We start from the raw sequence: 23923 nt of genomic DNA on the forward strand, positions 1-23923 counted from the left end.
TTGGAGATGTAGACAGACTAATAATAAAGTGTCACTCGAACTGAAACAAAGCGCGACTCCAGATAAAACATCGTGACATGGCTTAAATCTCACAAAAACAGTCAATTTTGTGTAATATAGGACCTTTAAACGAAGAGCTGCCGTGCTAACTTCTACCTTTGTACTTCTAGGGAAACTAATGGGTATTTTTAAGAATGGTTAAGCCAGTAGTTCCCTTGTCCATAAAAACGACGCCTCTAAGAATAGACGGTGTTAATACCTTGGAAGGCAGAGGCCGATCCCCTTCCGTCTCGATGATCATGCCGCGCTGTTTGCCAGTCCGGTAGCGCTTGTACACATACTTGTAGAACAGCAGGCGCCGGTCGGCTATCCAAGCGAAGACCACACAGATGGGGAAGAACAGGAAGGTCAGAAGCCCCTCCCACACCTGCACGACACCTGGCGTGATCACCGACAGGATCAGGTAGAGCCAAATGTACGCGAAAATGCTCCAGGTCGCCGTGACGAAGAACACTCGGAGATGTTTGACTTTCCTGGTCTCGCCGTCGGGCACCACGTACACGCAAATTCCAATGATTACGAACATGTTGAACGCAGCGGAACCCACGATGGTCGAGGGTCCTAAGGTGCCGGCGTCGAACCCGTGGCCGATGATCTCGATGACGGACAGCAGGATCTCGGGAGCAGAAGAACCGAGAGCCATCAGAGTTAAATTTGACACGGTTTCGTTCCAGATTCGGACAGTGGTCGTCGTAGTTTCCCCGTTGGGTTTCTTAATCGTTATTTCTTTCTCTTGGGATGTAATGACCTCTATCGATGCCATGAAGCGATCCGCGATGATGGACACGCCAAGAAACATGTAGACCAAAGCTACGAAGTAAACCGTCGCTCGGGCAACCTTGTCACCGAACGACGGGTTTATGGGCTCCCAGACGGGTAAGATCACCCCCTTGGAGCACTCCTCGGGTTTGCTGCACTCAGTTTTATTCGTGGAAACAGCCGAAACCGAGCCGTCCGAGCTCGGCTGAGGAGGAGCTCCAGCCACAGACGGTTGGCCCTTGAGGAGCAGAATCAAAACGATGAGCGTTAGCCTCAGCGCCGGAGACGGGGCGGAGGAGCGATCCAAGCGGCCCATGATGAACGATGACCCTGCGAAGACCAAAAGAGAAAAGATGTCATTCCTCGGTCGTCCAGGTCGGATCCAAAAGTAAAATCTGTCAACTGGACAAAAAGTTGGAGAAGTGAAGACGTTTCGATGACGAGAACTGAAGAAGCGGCTTGGATGAGCAGCCAAATGTCTTCACTCCTATAACTTTTTGTCCGGTTGACAGATTTTACTCTTGGCTTTTACTATCAAAGAGGTTTAATTCATGATTATTTTGATTTGAAAGATTATTCACTTCAATTTTATTTGTACAGCACATTTAAAATACAACTGAAGCTGCCGAAAGTGCTTCACACAGTCAATAAAAACAGAAAAATCTAATCCAAACCACACAACAGACTCACTAAAGTTACTCCAAACACACAAAATGTTCTCTAAAATCAACAGAAATAAAAAGGAAAAACATTTAATGGTCCAATATATAACTTTTCTCGTGGTGGTCTAGTGTTTTTATTGCCTGACCCATAATTTGACCTGTTTTTCTCCAGTTTTCTCCTGTTTTTCTTCTTCCAAATGGCAATTCCTCCATCAAAAAAGTTACATACTGCACTTTTATGTAGAATATTACGCAGGAAACAATATATTTTAGAAGAAAAAACTTTTAAGAACATGTGTTTCCTTGGGTTTCCTTGCAGCTTGCACACATTCTAGTCAATTTACACAGCAAAATAATACGACAAAATTAGCTATCAAGTCCATGTATTCACTTAATGTTTAAACTCATTGTGACGCACTTGTCCTTGATGGAACAAATGTCTGCAAATCATTTTAATCAACGCCAAATGACGGGCGTATTTAGTTACATTGCATATTTGATTAGCACTTGGCCATGTTGTATAGAGTAAATCCACTGGGTAATGTGGATGTGGATTAGCATATTATATGTCCTGTAATTAAAAAACCCTTTGCACTATATGTTCAGTGGGGATATTCCGCCATGCTACGCTCTGATCCCAACCAACCATTAGCATATTTTATCTAGATCGTGTCATGTTTTGCTTCGATGAAAGGAATAAACACTCAAATGCGTCGTACGTAAAGTGGGTTAATTGGGATTTTCAATTGCGCTGTTTTTCATGGTGGAACTTATAGAATCTTATACAGTATATGAGCTCTAATACAAAAGAGAAATGTTTTAATTAGGCGAAAAAATACATATATACGTAGATGCTAATGTTCACAACAGCTCGAGCCAACCAACTGTGCAGGTCGGTACTTGACGTGACGCCCATTTTCGGTTTGTAAATTATGTTTTTCTTCCTCCAAAATTCAACTCAGCTGTGCACAAATATGTTTTCTATAAATGACATAGTTTTAGGATTAAGTCGTGTTTAATTTCTTTGTATTTTAACCAAAAAAAACACTCAAATGTCCTGCAGTGTGACTCTGAAGTGCTGTACGTTTGCGATTCGTTTTCTCCCCGACAAAACCCACAACGTCGATGAAACGTTCTGCACCGACAAAGACGCCTACGAAGGTTTGAACTTTGTGTTTAAACGAGAGAGAAATGTGAGAAAATGTTAACGCCTGTGTGAGAAAAGTGTATAAAGTGTGTGGTGAGGGGTTTTACAGCCAAAAACATAGAGAATAACTGTAAAAAATAAAACTGAAGCCTGTTGCGAGTTATTTTTAGAACGTAACCCCCGCGATAAACGAGGGACCACTGTAATCCAAAATGACTACGAGACACTGCCGAATCCTACATGTATCATCGATTACGAAAATAAAATCAAACTACGTCACAGTAGGCGGTGAAAACAACGATTAATCGGCAAAATGGCGTCTTGAAAATAAGCGATTAAAGATTACTCAAACATAAATCCCTCCGAATACAACTTCAAGAGGGAAAATGAGAAGGAAACACCTACAAACACGGTTAAAAACTCTGAAAATGTCGACTTTTGTGGGTTATTTTTAGAACGTAACCCCCGCGATAAACGAGGGGCCGCTGTGTAGTTACTTCAGCGGTAAATCAAACTTGTGTTATTGCGACAGACGTAGGCGTAGATCCGATCCAGCGTGGCTTTTGTCCAGGTTTGCGCCCCCGTTTAAGCCCATAATTGTACTAAAATGTAAAACAAAACCAACCAAAAGACAGACAAGCGTATGAATCATCGAAACTTTTGGGGGCTTGAGTGAAAATCGTCGGCCCCCGCTCCCCGCTCCCCGTTCCCCGCTCCTCTGGTAATTCCTCACTCACTACGTAACGTCGTCCGTGGACATTCTTACATTGATTACATCCCCAGTGGAAATGTGCTCTGCGTTGGTTCCACGATGAAATAGCGTCTGTCAAACCTGAGGCTTCGAACATTTGTTACGTGTGAAATAAGTGACGCGGCAGATTTACAGCTTCGTTTTCAGAAAAGTATTTAACCCAGAAGGCGAAAAACCACAAGACAACGCGAAGACGCTGGAGATATTTCAGGGATTGTGCTGCATCGGCTCGTAACACCGTCTAGAAGTTAATTATCGAGAAAAAGATGTTGGCGTGAGAGTGTGAGCGCGCCGTTCCAGAGGCGTTTAAGGCTGATCGGTGCGTCCGACGTGGCATCGATCTGAGTACGTTAAACGGCGGTGACAGACGATAGTTGATCTCGAATTTGTAAAGTGAATAAAAGCCACGTGTAGAACAAAAATCGTAAATCTCAAATACAACCGGGACATAAAAAGGTCTGCTCTAATGGACAGATGTCAGGTTTGAAGTATTGGTTGTATTAAAGATTCACTTAAGTTTAAGCTAAGATTGTGAACGTGGCGGGGGCGGAGCCACTGGGGGGGGCTTGAGGAATGGCCAATGAACGCAGGAGTAAGCCGAGGTGGGAAAGCAAATCCGTTTTCATTCATAAAAAAAGTATTGACTGTAATTGTCCCCGCCCACTTTAGCCGTAAACGCGACACTTCCGGTTAAGCGGGAATCCCATTCATTTCACTGGAGAATCTGGGGAAATTTTTAAATAAAGTAGGTTTTCTGCGAGGCTTTAAAACGGTTTAGTAGTCCCTTAGTTTTTTTGTTTTTTTTTATTTAAAATACACAAAAAAGAGCAGCAAGAAACGCAAGAGGCTTAAGCATTTACGTTACATTCATACCTCATGTGCAAAAATATTTAAAAAAACGTAGAAAAAACATACACTAAGACATTTTATATTTCAAAATCTGTGCAAACTGCTTTTGTTTTCAGGCCTTTTGGGTTTGTGCGATAGTTTAGAGAAATTATATAAGAGGACAAAAGGGACTGAAATACAACGAATTTGCGTTTTTGGCGAGAAAATGTACAACATCGATATGATATTTTGATAGGATTAGGATTAGATTCAAGACATATACTGATTTTCCACAATATCTTTTACAAAAACACCAAAAATTATATGTTAGTGGAACTTTTAGATAACGTCACATCAGTTTGTAGGTCAATAATATTTAAAACAGAAGGGATTTTTGTTGCAACGCAGTGAGATCTTGGGTTTAGTCACTGATAAAAACAACCAGGTTCAACTTTTGTGTGTTTTTTTTTTATATTTCACGGCAAAATCCAATGTAATCAACAGGAAAAACTGGCTCTCGCCGTCTTACGCATCTGGAAGTGCGACGTCGTCAAGTCTAGAATCTGAAAACTACCAATTTACCGTCAAAATCAGCAGTCCGCACACAAAGTCATACAATAAAATACAAAACAAAACGATCCCTGATGAGCCTCTATAAATGTGTTACGACCCAAAGAGTTCAAAGCATTTTTAAGAAGGACAAAGGAGAACAGAGGTAAGGGTTCAAAGCTGTTATTATTTTGGTAATTTCTGGTTCTTGTTAAGTTATAAAGTTGTTTGGAAGAAAAATAACCTTATAATAAAAATAAATAATAAATAAAAATAACCTTATCAAACCCCGTGCACCAAAAAAAACCTAAGTAACAAAGAAAAAAGACCATGGTGAGCCGGGAAACGTAAAATAAGGACGGCGCGCTGGGAAAAACAACCTACGCTAACGAATAAAACAACTCATAAACTCCCCCCGACACAAATTAAAGAACGAAAACAGGACGTCCGGACTCACCAGGTCAAACAAAAGAAGATAAACTGATCAAAAACTACGGAGACGCCAGCAGGGGGCAGTGTAGGACTCAGAGCAAGCGGAGTAACCAGGACCAAAACCATAAAAATATACTTTAAAAAATAGGTAAAAATTCTCAACTAATTACAAACTAACTTAAACTAACAAAAACATACAGGGAAAAATTAGGAATAAGTTTTTATGAATTAAAACGTACGAAAATTGAGATACACAAAGGCGCCCAAACCTAACGTACGACCTGAATGGCGATGGCGACGCCCACGATAACTTCTAGAATAAGTTGAATGCTGTTACTAAAGAATAACGAGCTGAAAAACGCTCATTTTGATTCACTTCGGGGTCGTTAGTTTGACCGATTCACCAAACACGTGTCTTTGGACGGCGGGAGGACGGATTTACAAAATTAAAAACTGGGGCACGGCCGAGTTTGGACGGTTGGTATAAATAAAACTGTGAAACGAGCGTAACATCATCCAGTCTCTGTGCACTCGAGGGTCAGGCGTAATCTGAAGGACGTCTGTTGGTGCTTTTTTTTTTTTTGGCGTTTCTGTGTTTTAGCGAAACAAATGACGATATATTCCCTCTTCACTGCTGCCGGGGATCACATTGGTCAAAAATAGCGACTCCTGGGACGTGTCTTGTGTAAAAACTGGGACAAATTAATGTTTTTTGGGAGAAATCTACTGGGACGTGGGACACACAGGGAACAAAAGTGGGACTGATGTGATTGGGGACGTCTGCAGGGCCCAGGAAACCCACAGGACGCACCCCCAGGTCTGTCATGATCACGTGTTTAAAGTTTGATATGTCGCTGAAGAAAATATAGACGATAAACGATAATATTAAAATGAATTTATGCCACTGACGCAAAAAACCCTAAAGTAGAATTAGCGCCAAAAAACGATTATATATGTACAATTATAATATGGTTTAAAAAAAAAAAACATTAATTGCAATAAAGTAAACAGCAGAATGAAAGTGAAAGTGAAAGTAAATAAAAGTAGTTTGAGTCTATAATGAGCCATAGAAGTTGTTTATTCTACCCTCCACAACTTAAATGCAATCATAGAAAAATAAAATAAAAATAAATAAATAATAAATAAATAATAAAATAAAAAAATAAAATAAGATGAAATAAAATAATAATAATAATAATAAATAATAAAATTTAAAAATAAAATAAGATGAAATAAAAAAAAAATTAAACAAAATAAAATACAATAAAATAGTTAATAAATAATAATAATAAAAAAAATCCTGGCTAGTACAAAGAAAAAGTCTCTAGATCTATATTGACTCCTACACTACTATTACTGCTACTGATCACCTCAAGAAAATCTGGTGTTGGTTATTATTTAATTATTAGGAAGTTCGGAATCATATCCAATCAGACTAATCTCACAAAAGAAAAGATGTTTTAGGCCTGAGTTGTCGTCTACAGTTCCCGGGGCAGGTGGGGACGATTACAACACATCAAAAAAATCCAAACTTTACAAAGAAAAGTTTGTCCTGTCACGATGATGCGAGGCACGTTTATTTGTACAGCAGTCGGTCCACAAAGTCATTTAAAGTGATTTACAGAATAAGAAAGATGTTAAAATCACAATAAAATCAAAACATAATCATCAGGAAATGAACATTAAAAGAGAAGAGTGCAGAATAAACCCCATTCAGTCACATGCACAGATAAACAGAACCGTTTGAGTCTGGAGTTAAACATCGTCAAAGTCGAAGGTCTGAGTCACATCTTCAGGAAGAATGATCCAGGTTTAGTCCTGTTTTAGTCCCAGTTTAGTCCTGGTTCAGTCCTTGTTTAGTCCCGGTTCAGTCCCGGTTCAGTCCCGGTTTAGTCCTGTTTCAGTCCCGGTTCAGTCCCGGTTCAGTCCCGGTTTAGTCCTGTTTCAGTCCCGGTTCAGTCCCGGTTTAGTCCTGTTTCAGTCCCGGTTCAGTCCCGGTTCAGTCCCGGTTTAGTCCCGGTTTAGTCCTGTTTCAGTCCTTGTTCAGTCCTGGTTTAGGCCTGGTTCAGTCCTAGTTCAGTCCTGGTTCAGTCCCAGTTCAGTCCCGGTTCAGTCCCGTTTCAGTCCTTGTTTAGTCCCGGTTTAGTCCCGGTTCAATCCTGGTTTAGTCTTGGTTTAGTCTTGGTTTAGTCCTGATTCAGTCCTGGTTTAGTCCTGGTTCAGTCCTGGTTCAGTCCTGGTTCAGTCCTGGTTCAGTCCTGGTTTAGTCCTGGTTCAGTCCTGGTCTAGTCCTTGTTCAGTCCTGGTTCAGTCCCGTTTCAGTCCTGGTTCAGTCCTGGTTCAGTCCTGGTTCAGTCCTGTTTTAGTCCTAGTTCAGTCCCGGTTCAGTCCTGGTTCAGTCCTGGTTTAGTCCTGGTTCAGTCCCGGTTCAGTCCCGGTTCAGTCCTGGTTCAGTCCCGGTTCAGTCCTGGTTCAGTCCTGGTTCAGTCCTGGTTTAGTCCTGGTTCAGTCCTGGTCTAGTCCTTGTTCAGTCCTGGTTTAGTCCTGACTCTGGAGGTGAGATGGTTCATGTGGCTCTAACATATCAGAGTTTTACTTCTTCTTACTTTACAAAACCGTAGAGTTTTTTTGAGTATTTTTGTTGCCGTTGGATCAGATTTGAGCCGTGTGGAGGTGAATAAACCCCTTTTACGCCTAAACATTTGTACATTCTGCTGTTTACTTGTTGCAGTTCTTGTTTTTTTTTAATGAAACAGTCGATTTAAAATGCTTCAGTGGTTCAGTATCTCACATTATTTCAATCATAATTCATTTAAATATCATCGTTCGGGGTTATATTCCTCTGTCGCTGTAAATCGTGCCCCGTCTTTCGTCTGTTCCTCGTCTTTTCTAAATGTAATACTCTTAAAACGGCTCTAGGACATGTTTTTGTTTACCTACCGCAGCTGTTCTGAAGAAAATCTATTGTTCAAACATCACAATGCGTCTGATCGGGCCACACTCGGCGTCTATTTCATTAAACGCCATTTTCTGTGAGGTCCGAGCCAAACGAAACGGTAATTCCGGCCCCGTCCCTGCGTCTGGCCTCATTGTGCCATTTCCATGTAATCAATAATTCATTGTCCTCTGGGATTTGTCTGTTTTCACTTAAGGATGTCATTTTTTCTCAGGGCTCATGGCTAAAGACGAGGCTTAACCACGACAGCTGCTGCGTTGCACTTTCCCCGTCACGACCGCAGCCTCGGCTTCGCCACAAAAGACGCCGTAAATCTGGATTAAGGTGCGTTTAATGATCTTAAGGGGTTTTTGTTTTTTTTTCTAGAGAATTTCGATATTATAACTTCTGCCGACGAACGATATCAACCAGCGCAGCGACTAAGAACAGCGTTTATTTACTTTAAAACTAAAATAAAATGACGCAAAACTGATCTTATCTTTTATTTAACTACAGAAATTCAAACATTATGAGACTTTCTGAGCAGCTACGATCAGTAAATAGTTTTATTACATCAGTTTATACGCCACGACTGCACTGGGAATATGTGTTTTTTTTTGCTTTTTGATGATGTAGATGCAGATTAAGTGGGGAAATAGTGATATTATATTAAAATAAGAGGGTAAACCTTGTATTTATTGAACTGGAATTTAATACATTCATTATTTATTGTTATTATTATTTATTTAATGCATTTGGGTCTTGCATATTCATGTTTTTCTACACGTTACAGGACAAATCTCTGATGTAACACACACATATATATGTCCTGGCCCCGCCCCCTCCGTCACATTTGAGACCCCACTGTGGCCCGTGTGTTTGACCCCGCCCACTTTGTGTTTGACCCCGCCCACTTTGTGTTTGACCCCGCCCACTTTGTGTTTGACCCCGCCCACTTTACCCTCCCCTGGTTTAATGTCTGTCAACGAAACCTCAAAACCCGTCAGACTGTTCTCTGGAAATCTGGGTTCTCTTTGCGGGTGCTTGTTGCTTCAGTCCCAGACAAAACGCTTCAGTCCCAGAGAAAACGCTTCAGTCCCAGAGAAAACGCTTCAGTCCCAGAGAAAACGCTTCAGTCCTAGACAAAACGCTTCAGTCCCAGAGAAAACGCTTCAGTCCCAAAGAAAACGCTTCAGTCCCAGACAAAACGCTTCAGTCCCAGAGAAAACGCTTCAGTCCCAGAGAAAACGCTTCAGTCCCAGAGAAAACGCTTCAGTCCTAGACAAAACGCTTCAGTCCCAGAGAAAACGCTTCAGTCCTAGACAAAACGCTTCAGTCCCAAAGAAAACGCTTCAGTCCCAAAGAAAACGCTTCAGTCCCAGAGAAAACGCTTCAGTCCCAGAGAAAACGCTTCAGTCCCAAAGAAAACGCTTCAGTCCCAGAGAAAACGCTTCAGTCCTAGACAAAACGCTTCAGTCCTAGAGAAAACGCTTCAGTCCCAGAGAAAACGCTTCAGTCCCAGAGAAAACGCTTCAGTCCCAGAGAAAACGCTTCAGTCCTAGACAAAACGCTTCAGTCCCAGAGAAAACGCTTCAGTCCCAGAGAAAACGCTTCAGTCCTAGACAAAACGCTTCAGTCCCAGAGAGAAAAGCTTCAGTCCCAAAGAAAACGCTTCAGTCCCAGAGAAAACGCTTCAGTCCTAGAGAAAACGCTTCAGTCCCAAAGAAAACGCTTCAGTCCTAGACAAAACGCTTCAGTCCCAGAGAAAACGCTTCAGTCCCAGAGAAAACGCTTCAGTCCCAGAGAAAACGCTTCAGTCCCAGAGAGAAAAGCTTCAGTCCCAGAGAAAACGCTTCAGTCCTAGACAAAACGCTTCAGTCCAAGAGAAAACGCTTCAGTCCCAGAGAAAACGCTTCAGTCCTAGACAAAACGCTTCAGTCCCAGAGAAAACGCTTCAGTCCCAGAGAAAACGCTTCAGTCCCAGAGAAAACGCTTCAGTCCTAGACAAAACGCTTCAGTCCCAGAGAAAACGCTTCAGTCCTAGACAAAACGCTTCAGTCCTAGACAAAACGCTTCAGTCCCAGAGAAAACGCTTCAGTCCTAGACAAAACGCTTCAGTCCCAGAGAAAACGCTTCAGTCCTAGACAAAACGCTTCAGTCCTAGACAAAACGCTTCAGTCCCAGACGCACAGACACTGATGTGACTTTAAGACACTGTCCTTGTCTATTTTAAAAACCATGAATCTGTAATAAACATGAATTAAACAGATTTTAGCCCCGTCGTTCTTGTTTTCAGTTAAACCTCTGCATCGTTTAGGCTTCAGCTCCATCTGTCGTTTGGCTCAGTTCTTCTACCAACGTTATGAAAGAGTTTTATTTGTTTACTGCGTCGCCGAGTTCAACTCCACACAGGTTTGAACTTGGACTTTCATGCATCATACTTAGAAAAATGCATTACTCATTAGTGTCAGTTTGGATTTAAAACAGATTTGAAAACATAAGTGACCGTCGTTTTGACTTTGAGCTCATTTTTACTCATTCATATCATGTTTTTTTTTTTGCGTTTTTACCGATTTCAGGCATAAATTACCCCACACGGGACTCGTCTAATCTCTCCTGATGTTTGCTCTGGATTACGACGATGGTGCTATGAGGATAACAGGCCTTTTTTTTTTAGATTTAGGGATAAATATGACACAATATATCGATGCCGGTTTCATCAGTGTTCATTTCCCTTCCCTGAGACATGTTTGTGCGCCTCAGGAATGGCTGCTATTTTGGTTCGCTCGATTGAAAAAAAAAAAAAAAAAAAAACATATCCCATGACTTTCTATGACCTCAAAACTTGGCTCGTTTTCAAATGGAACACAACATTAGACAAGACGACATGGTAGAGTTTCAGCGCGCACACACACACACACACACACATACACAGACGCACAATACTGCCTCATATCCCCCTGGGCCGAAAACAAAAAAAAAGCCGTACTCTTTTGAAAGAATCTAAAGTCATGCGCTACATTCAGACAAGCTGTTCCCAATCCGCCCCCACACGCCGTCACTCCACGCCGATCACTCAGACGGCCGATGATCGCCGCAGCAGACACAAACCAAAACCACCGGCGTTACATCATCAGGGAAATTATCATCTTTACACGCGACACTGCGGGAAGAATTTGAGGAAATGATGAGTCCGGACGTAGCGAAGACCACAACGTGTGTTTTGTGATTATGAAAAAATGCGACACACTTCATGCATACAGACTTAGAAGTGACTGTATATGTAAATGGGTGTAGCTAACCCGCTAGCCGCCGCGTTACGAAAAGGAAGTGAGCATGGGCGCGCTTCCGGCTTCATCCACTCGCTTTCTATTCAAAAAAACGTCAACCCTTTCTGTAACTGCTGCCGTCAGACTCGTCGTTTTGGTCTTAAATGTTCGTATTAAACCCGCTCTACATGATCCCGGTGTTTTTATTTCGCTATTTTGTCTGTAAATCAAGATATGAACATATGTTATGGCCTCCAGCTCCTCCTGCTCGCATCTGATTGGCTCCTGGGCTCTGTGTGCTGATTGGTTCGACGCCGTAGATCAGGGGTGTCAAACTCAACAAAATGGTTCCTCTCACAAATGGGCCAGATGTAACTGTAAGATAAATATAACTAAATGCAACCAAATGTAATGTAAAATAAATACAACTACTTTTTAAGCGTGTTAATTAACCGTTTCTATATTTATTAGTTGTTCAAGTCGCAAATATCACATATGGATTTGCATAGATATGAAAAAATGGCTGTTTAACTGTGTATCTCCTGATAAACTGATATTTTAAGACTGTCATACCTTTTCATTTTCTTTGCCGTGGGCCACGTAAAATGACGTGGCGGGCCGCTTTTGGCTCACGGGCCTTGAGTTTGACACATGTGCCCTAGAACCTGGCCACTCCCACTCCTTCACCTGCAGCTGCAACGCTTTAAAAGGACCCGCCCCCTGCTACTCCTCTATTCTCTGACTCTCGTTTTGTTTTTGTGCCTTTTGTAAATCGTGGTTCTTCGACTTAGCTCTTAGCTCTGACACTGGTTTGTTTTGTGTTATTGTAATTTCTGTACTTCTGTTTTTGTTAGTTGTACATTGAAACGCTCCATTCCTTTTTAAATTATAACTTTAGTTTTACAATTTCCCATCATATTTTGTTACTTTCCCTCACTGAGCTGGGTCGTAACAACAATAACAACAAACAAATCAGGCGTCTTCTTTCCCCTTTGTCGCTCCTGCTAGCGTTAGCAACAGGTTTGATTGACAGCGTTGCTAAGCGTCCACTCCCTGCTAAACCTGCGGTGCGGGCGGGAAGGGGCGTTACCTCAAATGCCTCGCTCCGGATTGGCTCTTACTCCTAATCTGCACTTGATTATACAATAACTGCTACTTTTTGTGCTGCTCAGTGTCTTTTTCGTTAGCATTATTACCACGTTCACAACACTACTCCCTACAAATATTACAGACTCAATTGCTAACCCGTCTACTTCATATACTACTGATGCCGCCATGTTGGTGCTGCAGATTGTGAACATTTGCATCCGTTTTGTAGTCACCAGATTGCTCCTCAAAATGGCTGCTTCTACACAGCGTTGCTATAGCCTACAGCTAACACCCCAGTATCAGTCAATACCACTTTCGACGCACTACTTTGAAATGTGCGAAATCTGGAGTTCACTGTAGACTCATTTCCACTGGTTCACACTTCGGAGCGCATCAGTAGTGTCTCCACGGTCGAAAATGAACCGTACCACCCCGTTTGAGGGGTTTGAAGTGGACTCTGGAGGGTGCTAGCTCCCAGAGAGGGCTAGCGCAGTATGGATCGCGTTAGCTAAGGCGTGGCTATACAAGAAAAGAGATGACTGGACAAGAGAGAACGCAGACGCAACACGGAAAAAGCAGGTATAAACATAAAATACTAATCTCTCACCAAACACTGAGTCGATGAGCCGATATACGACAAAACAAAACACGAATGCAACAGCTGCTTCCTGTTTATGGATGCACGGCTCTCGCGGGTAAAGATCGAAAATATAATGTTTCCAGAGTCTAACATGAGCCAAACGCACTGCATCACATAAAGAGAGGCTCAAACCAGGTGTAGAGGCGCAGAGAAGTGAAATAAATGAAAAAGCTGATGATAAACTAGAAGTAATTTTGTGTTTACGCTAGCTTTAGCCTTAGCCATGTCTCACAGCGCCACAATCTTGGAATTACTGACCATCTTTGCGTGAATCGCTGAAATCGGGCCTATAATTCTGGGACGTTAGTGTCTCATGGAGCGGATCCTTGCCCCTGGAGAGCATGGAAACACAACTCAACTGGAGGGACACCCACCAAACAGACCCTCGCCAAGGCCCCAAACGAACACGCTAACCACCTGTGCTTTGGTGAGTGCCAGTGTGGGCCATACAAAACACATCTATCATCACACCTCAGGCATAAGTATGAAATATTCAGAGCACTACACACTACGGGGTCAAAAGTACTGCACACTACAGGGAAATTACACACCAGAGGGACAGAACCATTACACACCGGAGGGACAGAACTATTACACAGCGGAGGGACGGAACCATTACACACCGGAGGGACAGAACCATTACACACCGGAGGGACAGAACTATTACACAGCGGAGGGACGGAACCATTACACACCGGAGGGACAGAACCATTACACACCGGAGGGACAGAACCATTACACACCGGAGGGACAGAACCATTACACACCGGAGGGACAGAACTATTACACAGCGGAGGGACGGAACCATTACACACCGGAGGGACAGAACTATTACACAGCGGAGGGACAGAACCATTACACACCGGAGGGACAGAACCATTACACACCGGAGGGACAGAACCATTACACAGCGGAGGGACAGAACCATTACACACCGGAGGGACAGAACCATTACACAGCGGAGGGACAGAACCATTACACACCGGAGGGACAGAACCATTACACACCGGAGGGACAGAACTATTACACAGCGGAGGGACAGAACCATTACACACCGGAGGGACAGAACCATTACACACCGGAGGGACAGAACCATTACACACCGGAGGGACAGAACTATTACACAGCGGAGGGACAGAACCATTACACACCGGAGGGACAGAACTATTACACAGCGGAGGGACAGAACCATTACACACCGGAGGGACAGAACCATTACACACCGGAGGGACAGAACCATTACACACCGGAGGGACAGAACCATTACACACCAGAGGGACAGAACTATTACACATCAGAGGGACAGAACCATTACACACCGGAGGGACAGAACTATTACACACCGGACGGACAGAACAGAACCATTACACAGCAGAGCAACAGAACCATTACACACCAGAGGGACAGAACCATTACACACCGGAGGGACAGAACCATTACACACCGGAGGGACAGAACTATTACACACCAGAGGGACAGAACTATTACACACCAGAGGGAAAGAACCATTACACACCAGAGGGACGGAACAGAACCATTACACAGCAGAGCAACAGAACCATTTCACACCGGAGGGACAGAACCATTACACATCAGAGGGGCAGAACCTTTACACAGCAGAGGGGCAGAACCTTTACACAGCAGAGGGGCAGAACCATTACACAGCAGAGGGGCAGAACCATTACACACCAGAGGGACAGAACCATTACACACCGGAGGGACAGAACCATTACACACCAGAGGGATAGAACAGAACCATTACACAGCGGAGCAACAGAACCATTACACACCAGAGGGACAGAACCATTACACAGCAGAGGGACAGAACCATTATACACCAGAGGGACAGAACCATTACACACCAGAGGGACAGAACTATTACACACCGGAGGGACAGAACCATTACACACCGAAGGGACAGAACCATAACACACCGGAGGGACAGAACCATTTCACACCAGAGGGACAGAACCATTACACAGCGGAGGGACAGAACCATTACACAGCGGAGGGACATAACCATTACACACCAGAGGGACAGAACCATTACACACCAGAGCGACAGAACCATTACACACCAGAGGGACCGAACAGAACCATTACACACCAGAGGGACAGAACCATTACACAGCAGAGGGGCAGAACCATTACACACCAGAGGGACAGAACCATTACACACCGGAAGGACAGAACCATTACACACCGGAGCGACAGAACCATTACACACTGGATCGACAGAACCATTACACACCTGAGAGACAGAACCATTACACACTGGAGGGACAGAACCATTACACACCAGGTTGGAGAGAACTATTACACACCAGAGGGACAGAACCATTACACACCAGATGGACAGAACCATTACACACCAGGTTGGAGAGAACTATTACACACCAGGTTGGAGAGAACTATTACACACCAGAGGGACAGAACCATTACACACCAGATGGACAAAACCATTACACACCGGAGGGACAGAACTGTGCCAAATCAGAAGAAGCACATTAGAATAAGCCCATTTCCCAAACTATATCATGCAGTTTCACTCTCTGCAGCCCCTAAACCAGAAACATTAGGTTCACCAATGGTCATTACGTCGTTGTCCATCTGCTCCTGGACACACCTCTGGTCATTTTGTCCTGACAAATCATTTAACTCAGAGGAGAAAATAGTAACTCCAGGCTAAAATCTGCAAGTGCCCTTCACGGCCTCCCTCTGGTAAGTGACAAGAGCACGCTGTGGCATAGTACAGGCGGGAAGGACAGAGGTCACTTACAGCGGTCTCTCTATACACGGTCTGTACACACTCTATACACGGTCTGTACACACTCTATACACACTCTATACACGGTCTGTACACACTCTATACACGGTCTGTACACACTCTATACACGGTCTGTACACACTCTATACACGGTCTGTACACACTCTATACACGGTCTGTACACACTCTATACACGGTCTGTACACACTCTATACACGGTCTGTACATCTACGCCTGTGTTTGACTGTAGTACTACAATATGTATTAAGAGCCACAGCAGTAGCAATAGCTGATGATGATGTAGTAGTAGTAGCAGTAGTAGCAGTAGCAGTAGCAGTAGCAGTAGTAGCAGTAGCAGTAGTAGTAGTAGTAGTAGTAGTAGTAGTCGTCACATACAGCTCTATAGTTTCTTCTTTTCCTTAATCTCGGCCTCTGTCTTGGCCAAAGCAGCACAATGGACTCAACTCAAATCTCATATAATTCCCTTCACCATTATCCAACACTCTCTCTCTTCTCTCACTCTCTTCTCCCTCGCTCCCTCTCCTTCTCTCTTTCTTTTCTCTCTCCTTCTCTTTCTTTACCCCTCCACGTCCCTCCCTTTCTCCTCCCCTGTCCTTTTCTCCCTCTCTCTATCCTCCCCCCTCTCTCCTTCTCCCTCCCCCTCCATCTCTCTCTCTCTCTGCTTCTTTCTTTCCCTCTCCCCGTCACTCTCTCTCCCCCTCCATCTCTCTCTCTCCCTCCCTCCCCCTGTGTCTCTATATCTCCCTCTCCCCTCCCCCCCTTCGTCTCTCTCTCCCATCCCCCCCTCCTTCTCTCTGTCCCTTCCCCCTCTCTCTCTCCTTCTCTCTGTCCCTTCCCCCTCTCTCTCCCCCTCTTCCCCCCTCCTCCCTCTCTCTCTCGTCATGTAACCTCTGCTTCTTTTATATTTCATGAGCTGAGCTTGTTCATATCAGAAGATGAGTTTTTCTCTTTTTCTTGTAGTGACTCTATCGCTTCACTGAGGCCACGTTGTTTCTTTCGTTCTTGTTTAAACACGGCACATTTATAAAAGTTCACGTCTTCTGCCTCAAACATTTTCAGATCCACTGGGCAACCGGAAAATTCACCCTTTCACTCAACTCTTTATTATTATTATTATTATTATTATTATTATTATCATCAATAATTTATTTTATTTTTTTATTTATTTTGTATTATTATTATTTTTTGTATTATTATTATTATTATTATTATTAATTTTATTTGTATTAATTTATTTTGTATTATTATTATTTCTTTATTTTTATTATTATTTTATTTTTATTTTTTTATAGAATCATTTTGCAAAGTGTTTTATTAATATTGTGATATTCAAATCCATATTGTGTATTAAAGCTGCAGTACTTAGCTTTTCTGGCAGCTTGTTTCCATGGAGACATCATTGATTTGCCTGAAAGGTGTCACAGTATGGCATTAAACTAACCCATGCTGCGCTTATTCAATTACAGGCGTTTCAGTTCTCAAAAATACATTGAAAGGCATGGATTTCTACAGTGAGTGAGATCGCCTCTCCACAGATCTGACCTGTAACATGGCCTCCTTTGGAAATAGATCAGTTTAATGCCATACTGTGGGACATTCTAGACAAAGCAATAACATTTCTATGAAGAGCAACCAAGTGGAAGACTCTTATTATTGACCTCAAGTTTTAAATTACATCCAATCAGATCCATTTGTTTCAGTGACACGTGTGAAACGAAGAAGCTCATTGGTCGCCTCTGATTTACAAATAAAATCACATTTCTCTCACTTCAGATTAACAGTTTAGTCTTTCGTTCATTGATTCTGCAGAAATCCACCATGTTTTTCAGCCTCTGTGATATTTTTTTTCTTTATTTTTCCCAGTAAGGACGGATCGGGCTCGTCTCTGATTGGCTGATCCACCTGTCAATCATGGCCATCTGAAAACAGGCAGATTCACCAGTCTTTCTTTCTTTCTGTCTTTCTTTACTCTTTATTTGTCAGGGGCTGTGTACGAATGCATTAATTTTTACAAAAGAAAAGATAATTTGTACCAGATTAAGCTACTTCTACTGTCCCTGTGCAGGTGAACACACATTAAAACACACATTTCATCACAATTACATCATAAAACTATCAGTTCATCATTAACATTAGCAACAAAATACAATAAATGTCCAAAAAAGTCCAATACGTGATGTTTCCTACAGTCCAAACCAATTAAAAAAGTCATTATGTGCAGGTTTTTACAGTGAAACAGAACAAACTACAGTGATGTGGACACGTTTGATTATGTAAAATGTACTTTTTTCTTTCAGATTCTCTCTTTTCTAGTAAAATTATTCAAATCTACAGATCACATACTGCCCCCTGTCTTTGAAAAACACTTATTATTCCTTTAATGGCGTTTACGCTCGGGGCATCTCTGGTGTTAAAATTCAAATGGGTCGAATTTGACCCGTGTGACTCAAAGTTCCACTGTACAATGAGGGTTCGTTCCTCGGTGCTGAATTTGCTCAGATTAAAGTGGGAAGAGTCGTTCTAAATGCTCTGAAAAAATAAAAGAAAAATATGTAGAAACAAAAGAGTTATGACCTTTTTTCAACTGTCTGACTGACTTTTGTATTTATTTTGGATATTACAGTGATGACCAGACTCACATCTTCGTAAAGTATTGGAAAAAAATGTGTGATCCCAGTTAATACCGAACTCTGGAGCCTAACCCAGAGATCGTACGCATTAAATCAGGGGCCCAGGGGCCAATTGCGGCCCGCGAGATGATATTTTGTGGCCCGCAGGACAACGTAAAAGCTTAATATTAGTGTGGCATTATCATATTTCAACAAAGATTCAACAAATAACGATGTATATCCATAAAATCCACAAGAATTGGCATGTTTCCTCGTGTATATTGGAAAAAGCGATGACGTTTGAGGAGATTTTAACAAAGCTTTTTTCACGGAATACCTGAATACCTGCCGCGGCCCCGGGATAATTTGCGTTTGAGACCCCTGCATTAAATAAAACCGATGGAGAAAGCTAAACCAGGACCTAGCGTATCATCTCAAACCAAACCTGCAGTGGCAACCGTTTAAATGTTCTCAAGTGAACATCCTGCTTATATCCCAAAAGTGACAGCGACGGGGGTCTGCAGAGCTAAAGACGCCTGTCACGTTACAATCTCTGCTCTCCGTGGGGGGAAAAAAAACACCTAAAGATCCCAATGTCTGATCCAGTGAAATGAAAACCAATTTGGACAGCTTGTAGTGCGAGGCTAAGGAGTGCGCATTGACCCATTCCACGCGACGTAAGGTCAGGCGAACGCACACGCATAATAATGACCCGTAATAAACGAACGCCTCGCAATCTGCACATTGATTCCATAGATTGGCTCGCGGAGTGACAGGGATGACTAGCCTTTAGCTTAATAGATATTGAACGGCGAGGTCGAAGACACAGTATCACCTTTAGCGCGGCCGATATTGCACCAACCGAACGCCAAATGTATTAAAAAAAAGAACAAACACTGCAAAAGAAAAAAGAGACTAGAATAGAGTTTCCCGGTGTCTGCGTTGTGACCTTGCTGTAAGGGGACGCTGTTGACTGTAAACAGAGTGAAAGTAGACACCTTTGCCAATCATTTCTTTGATAATGTACGTGGGAAAACGGAGAAACGCGACACTTGTTTAAAGGTAAGACTCACGATAAATACTTTTCTGCTGCGGTTACAGATGGAATTAGGGTCCGGGTTGCCGTTTTCGCAGCTGAAACATTCCATAAAAACGACATGATTTGACGACGTTTGCGACGGCATTTCAACGAGAGTAATACAAATCTGTTACTTTGTGCGTAGAGACAGATTATCTCAAGTGTGTTCAGTGTAACGGGAGTAAAATGGAAGCTCCAAACGGCACCACGGAGCTGCAGTCTCCGTCTCTCCGTCTGTCTCTCTCTCTCTCCGCCACTTCCAGCAAAGTGAGAGGGTCTGGCCGCCCCACTGGCTGCTTGCATCTCTGCGAAGGTGTGAATGTGGTTAGATTCCCAGCGTAGCCCTTGAACGCAACCCCCCACGCTGGTAAAAAAAAAAGAAAAAGGTCCACTTTAACCTAATCTCTGCTGTCCTGCTGCATTGCATTCAATCACACTGCACTGCTTCATGTAACAACCAACATATCTGCAAAGTGTCTCTTCCCAACACTATGAATAAGGACCGGGACAGGCGTAGGAGGTGACCTGGAGTCTGCCTGATGCTGCACCGCCCCGGGGTTGAAGTCAAGTGGAAATGAGCAGGATTTAAAATGCTTTGTGGCACCTGCTTGGCTCATGTGCCGATGCGCAAAAGGGATTCTTCCAAAACCACACACACCACTTTTGCTGTAGGACATGACCAAAAACCTACCCCCAAACGTGTCCACGAACACCAAACCCTTAAACCCCCAATGTATTTCATAAACTACAACCATTCCACTGGGTGTCCTACGTCCTACCCCCCCCCCCCCCATCAGCGCCTGTAACGTCCCACATTTGGCGCAAAGGATGGGTTAACGCTGCAGAAATGCGTAAATCTGTCACCCCGTGTGCGCCTTCCATCCATCCTCCTAAGTGTTTCCATCCTCACAGAACATGGGGTGGGTGTGGGGGGCACGCAGCCATGGTCTTCGCGCATGGGTTTTTCCCTTCCAACTTCCACGCTGAAAGCCTATAAAAGGCACCAGCGCGCTTATCTGGACGTGCCCTGCATGCGTAATGATTATTCCCCAAGTAATCAACGCGGAGGGACGGAGGGAGGAGGGTTTGGAACACACGGGGCGCATGAGAGGAGTGAAAACATGCGAAACAAAAGTGGAATGAAAGAGAAAGCAGGACAGGAAAGCAAAGCAAAGCAAAGCACGGGGCGGACTGGATCACCACCACCACCACCACCACTACCACTACCACTACCACGCTGTGTCCATTGATTCCACAACGCAAAACACTGGCGCTCTGTTCCATTCATACGCACTAAATCCAAACAGCCTCTGCGTAAAACACGTTCTTACCTTGATTTTTTTTTCCTGTTTCCTCGCGGTGATACGAGCTCGTTCCCAGCTCCAGCAGCGAGCACAGGCAGTAGTACGAGTGCTTAGTAGTAGCAGTAGTAGTAGTTGTTGTAGTAGTAGAGGTAAACCCAGCAGAGGGGAAGGCTAATGGAGACACAGGGAGCTCTTATATACCGGCCAACGCGGCGTTTCCACCAACCAAGACGCACAAAAGGAGGCAGAGCGCTCCGGATTCCCATGCACTGCAGTTTTTTTCCCTTCTCCCTCGGTTATTTCTTGTTGATCTTGTCTGCTGCTGCTGCTGGTGGGTTACTCCTAGTTTCCATTCAGCTGTGCCGGTGCGACCTGTATGATCGAATGACCGGAGAGGCGCTTCATCAGCACGCCCCTATGGTTTGTTGTTGTTGGTGGTGGTGGTGTTGGTGTTGTTGGTGGAGGAGGTAATGGGACGCGGCGCGCTGCACGGACGGCTTCTTCCTCATTCTTCCCTTCCCCGTTTCCCTTTCCTTCTCTCTTTGCGCGCTCAGCTCCAGCAGCTCAGAGAAGTGCGCGGAGTGGAGACAGCGGCGGTGAGTGAGCAGGTCTCCTCCAGTCTCCAGTTCCCCTCGCTCACTCGTTCACTCGTTCCCGGATCAGCCTCCTCCTCCTCCTCCCTCCTCTCTGCGTGTGTGTGTGTGTGTACTTTTGCGCCTTATCCCGCCCCCCTGCCCCACTTTATTAACCCCTTGCTCTGGATTTATCAATTAAATCCCATCTGCTAATTGTCCAAACCCTGATTCCAAAGCAGGACATTAGGTTTTCCATCTGTTTTCATGCATCTCATATTATTTTCTTGAGTTTCGCTGCTGTTTAAATGATCGATACTATTTTCCGGTTTGCTCTTTCTGTCCTTGGAGTATTGACAGTGTGAGGGCTCTAATGATGGCCGATAAGAGCCGTGTCCAAACTGCTCCTCCGATTGATCCCCGCGAGGCAGAAGTCAGGGCGTCGCGACACGGTGCAGCCAAATCATGGAAGTAAACTTTAGTTCCATGGATCAAAATCGTAAAAATGCGTCAAATAAACTGAAAAAAGAGACAAAAGTGTTTCTAGTTTTTAGTGTCTTCAGCTGAGTGGGATATCTGTCGTTTTAGGGATGCAGCCGGAAAAAAAGGACGAGTTTTAAAGCTGTTTCTTTTTTTCAGGAACACGGCAGGTTCTGACCGGAAGAGCGGAGGCAGCGTCCAGAGGAGTGACGAGGGAAAAGGTCCGAGATGAACCTGGAGTCCGTCTGTGGAGGGATCTAAGAATAACCACGAGAGTTTTAAAATCAATCCTGAACTTTGCAGGGAGTCGGTGGAGGAATGAGCGAAATGGAGTAATGAGGAGGGAGGGGAGAACCGGAGTACTGAAGAATGGTAGAACTGCAGTGATGTGGAGGAATAATAGAACCTGGGGGATGTGAAGGGATGATGGAACCGGAGCGATGTGGAAGAATGAGAGAACTGGAGTGATATGAAGGGATGAGAGAACCGAAAAGATGTGGAGGGATGATAGAACTGGAGCGATGTGGATGAAGGATAGAACCAGAGTGATGAGGAAGGAGGATAGAACTGGAATGATGTGGAGGAATGATAGAACCAGAGAGATGTGGAAGAATGACAGGACTGGAATGATGTGGAGGGAGGATAGAACCGGAGCGATGTAGAGGAATGACAGAACCGGAGTGATGTGGAGGGAGGATAGAACCGTAATGATGTGGAGGAGTGACGGAACCGGAGTGATGTAAAGGGAGGGTAGAACTGGAGCGATGTAGAGGAATGATGGAACCGAAGTGGAGTGGAAGAATGATAGAACTGGAGTACTGTGGAGGGATGGTAGAACCAGAGTGATGTGGAGGGAGGAATGAACCGGAGTGATGTAGAGGAATGATGGAACCGAAGCAATGTGGAGGGAGGATAGAACCGGAACGATATGAAGGGATGACAGAACCGGAGTGATGTGAAGCAACGATGGAACCAGAGCTACCTGGAAGAACGATAGAGGATGGACAGAACCAGAGTAAAGAGGGATGGTGGGACTTGAATGATGTGGACGACTGATGGAACCAGAATGACATAATCGGAGTGATGTGGAGGGATGACACACCCGGAGTGATGCGGGACGTTCTGGGGGATCCTGTTAAAAACCCGGCAGCAGAGTTTTTCACAGTTTTTCACAGTTTGGAGTCTGTTAAGAGCCGTCCAATTAAAAGAGACACAAACAGAGTTGGAGCAATCAAGCTGCGATGAAATAAAAGCCGGAATAATTGTTTCCAGATCAGACGGCGAAACCATTTTACACAGTTTAAATACATTCCTCAGATGATAAAAGCCATTTTTGATTCTAATGACACGGCCTGGTCAGATATGTGAAGTTTCTGAGGCTCGTGTTCACAGTGGAGTCCAAAAAAACGAGGTGCCGTTTGATCCCAGGAGTTTCGTTTTGAGGAGCAGTGATCAGAGACTTGTTTGCGTTTAACTGAAGATAGTTAGCAGCTAGTTAGCACGTTCTGACGGAAGTTAAACGATCTAAAAACATCGACAAAATGAGAAACTTTGAATATCTGGATGAGGATTCCAAGTGCATATGATGACACAGCAAGTAGAGCAGAAACAAAACGGGGCCCAAGATAGACCCCTGAGGGACCCCACATGACGAGCTCGACGCAGACATATTATTTACAGAACGTGAACTTGTCAATAAGATGTTTCTATGGGAAAAATCACACCACACACTGTCGATATGATCAGTGTGTAAGGCAGAATAACAGATTTACACGCTAACACAAGCTTTTTTTGTCTTTTTGAGCTTTACCCGGGTACAGATATATTCTAATCTGGGTTAAATAAATTTGCTGTGTGCTGTTTGCTTCAAATTAGAACATATTTTACTGTCCGAGAACCAGGAAGTGTGCTGTTTTCATGCTATTTTAAGCTTTAACATGACGGCAAAAGTCCAAAAGTGCTTCGAACTTC

The 23923-nt window shown here is 43.8% G+C and overlaps 1 protein-coding gene across 1 annotated transcript in view; it reads right to left on the minus strand.

Moving 5' to 3' along the window:
- slc8a1b (solute carrier family 8 member 1b) overlaps positions 1-21546 on the minus strand; it is a 213843-nt gene extending 192297 nt beyond the window's left edge. The window contains exons 1-2 of the mRNA XM_055227211.1: positions 20928-21546; positions 260-1149 (exon numbers count right to left, since the gene is read on the minus strand). Coding sequence (XP_055083186.1) covers positions 260-1135 — 876 coding nt within the window. The 5' untranslated portion in view covers positions 1136-1149; positions 20928-21546. The remainder of the gene's footprint in view (positions 1-259; positions 1150-20927) is intronic.
- Between the last annotated feature and the right edge of the window lie 2377 nt (positions 21547-23923).

The sequence above is a fragment of the Periophthalmus magnuspinnatus genome, chromosome 15, assembly GCF_009829125.3.
Source record: "Periophthalmus magnuspinnatus isolate fPerMag1 chromosome 15, fPerMag1.2.pri, whole genome shotgun sequence".
NCBI classification, from domain to species: domain Eukaryota; kingdom Metazoa; phylum Chordata; class Actinopteri; order Gobiiformes; family Gobiidae; genus Periophthalmus; species Periophthalmus magnuspinnatus.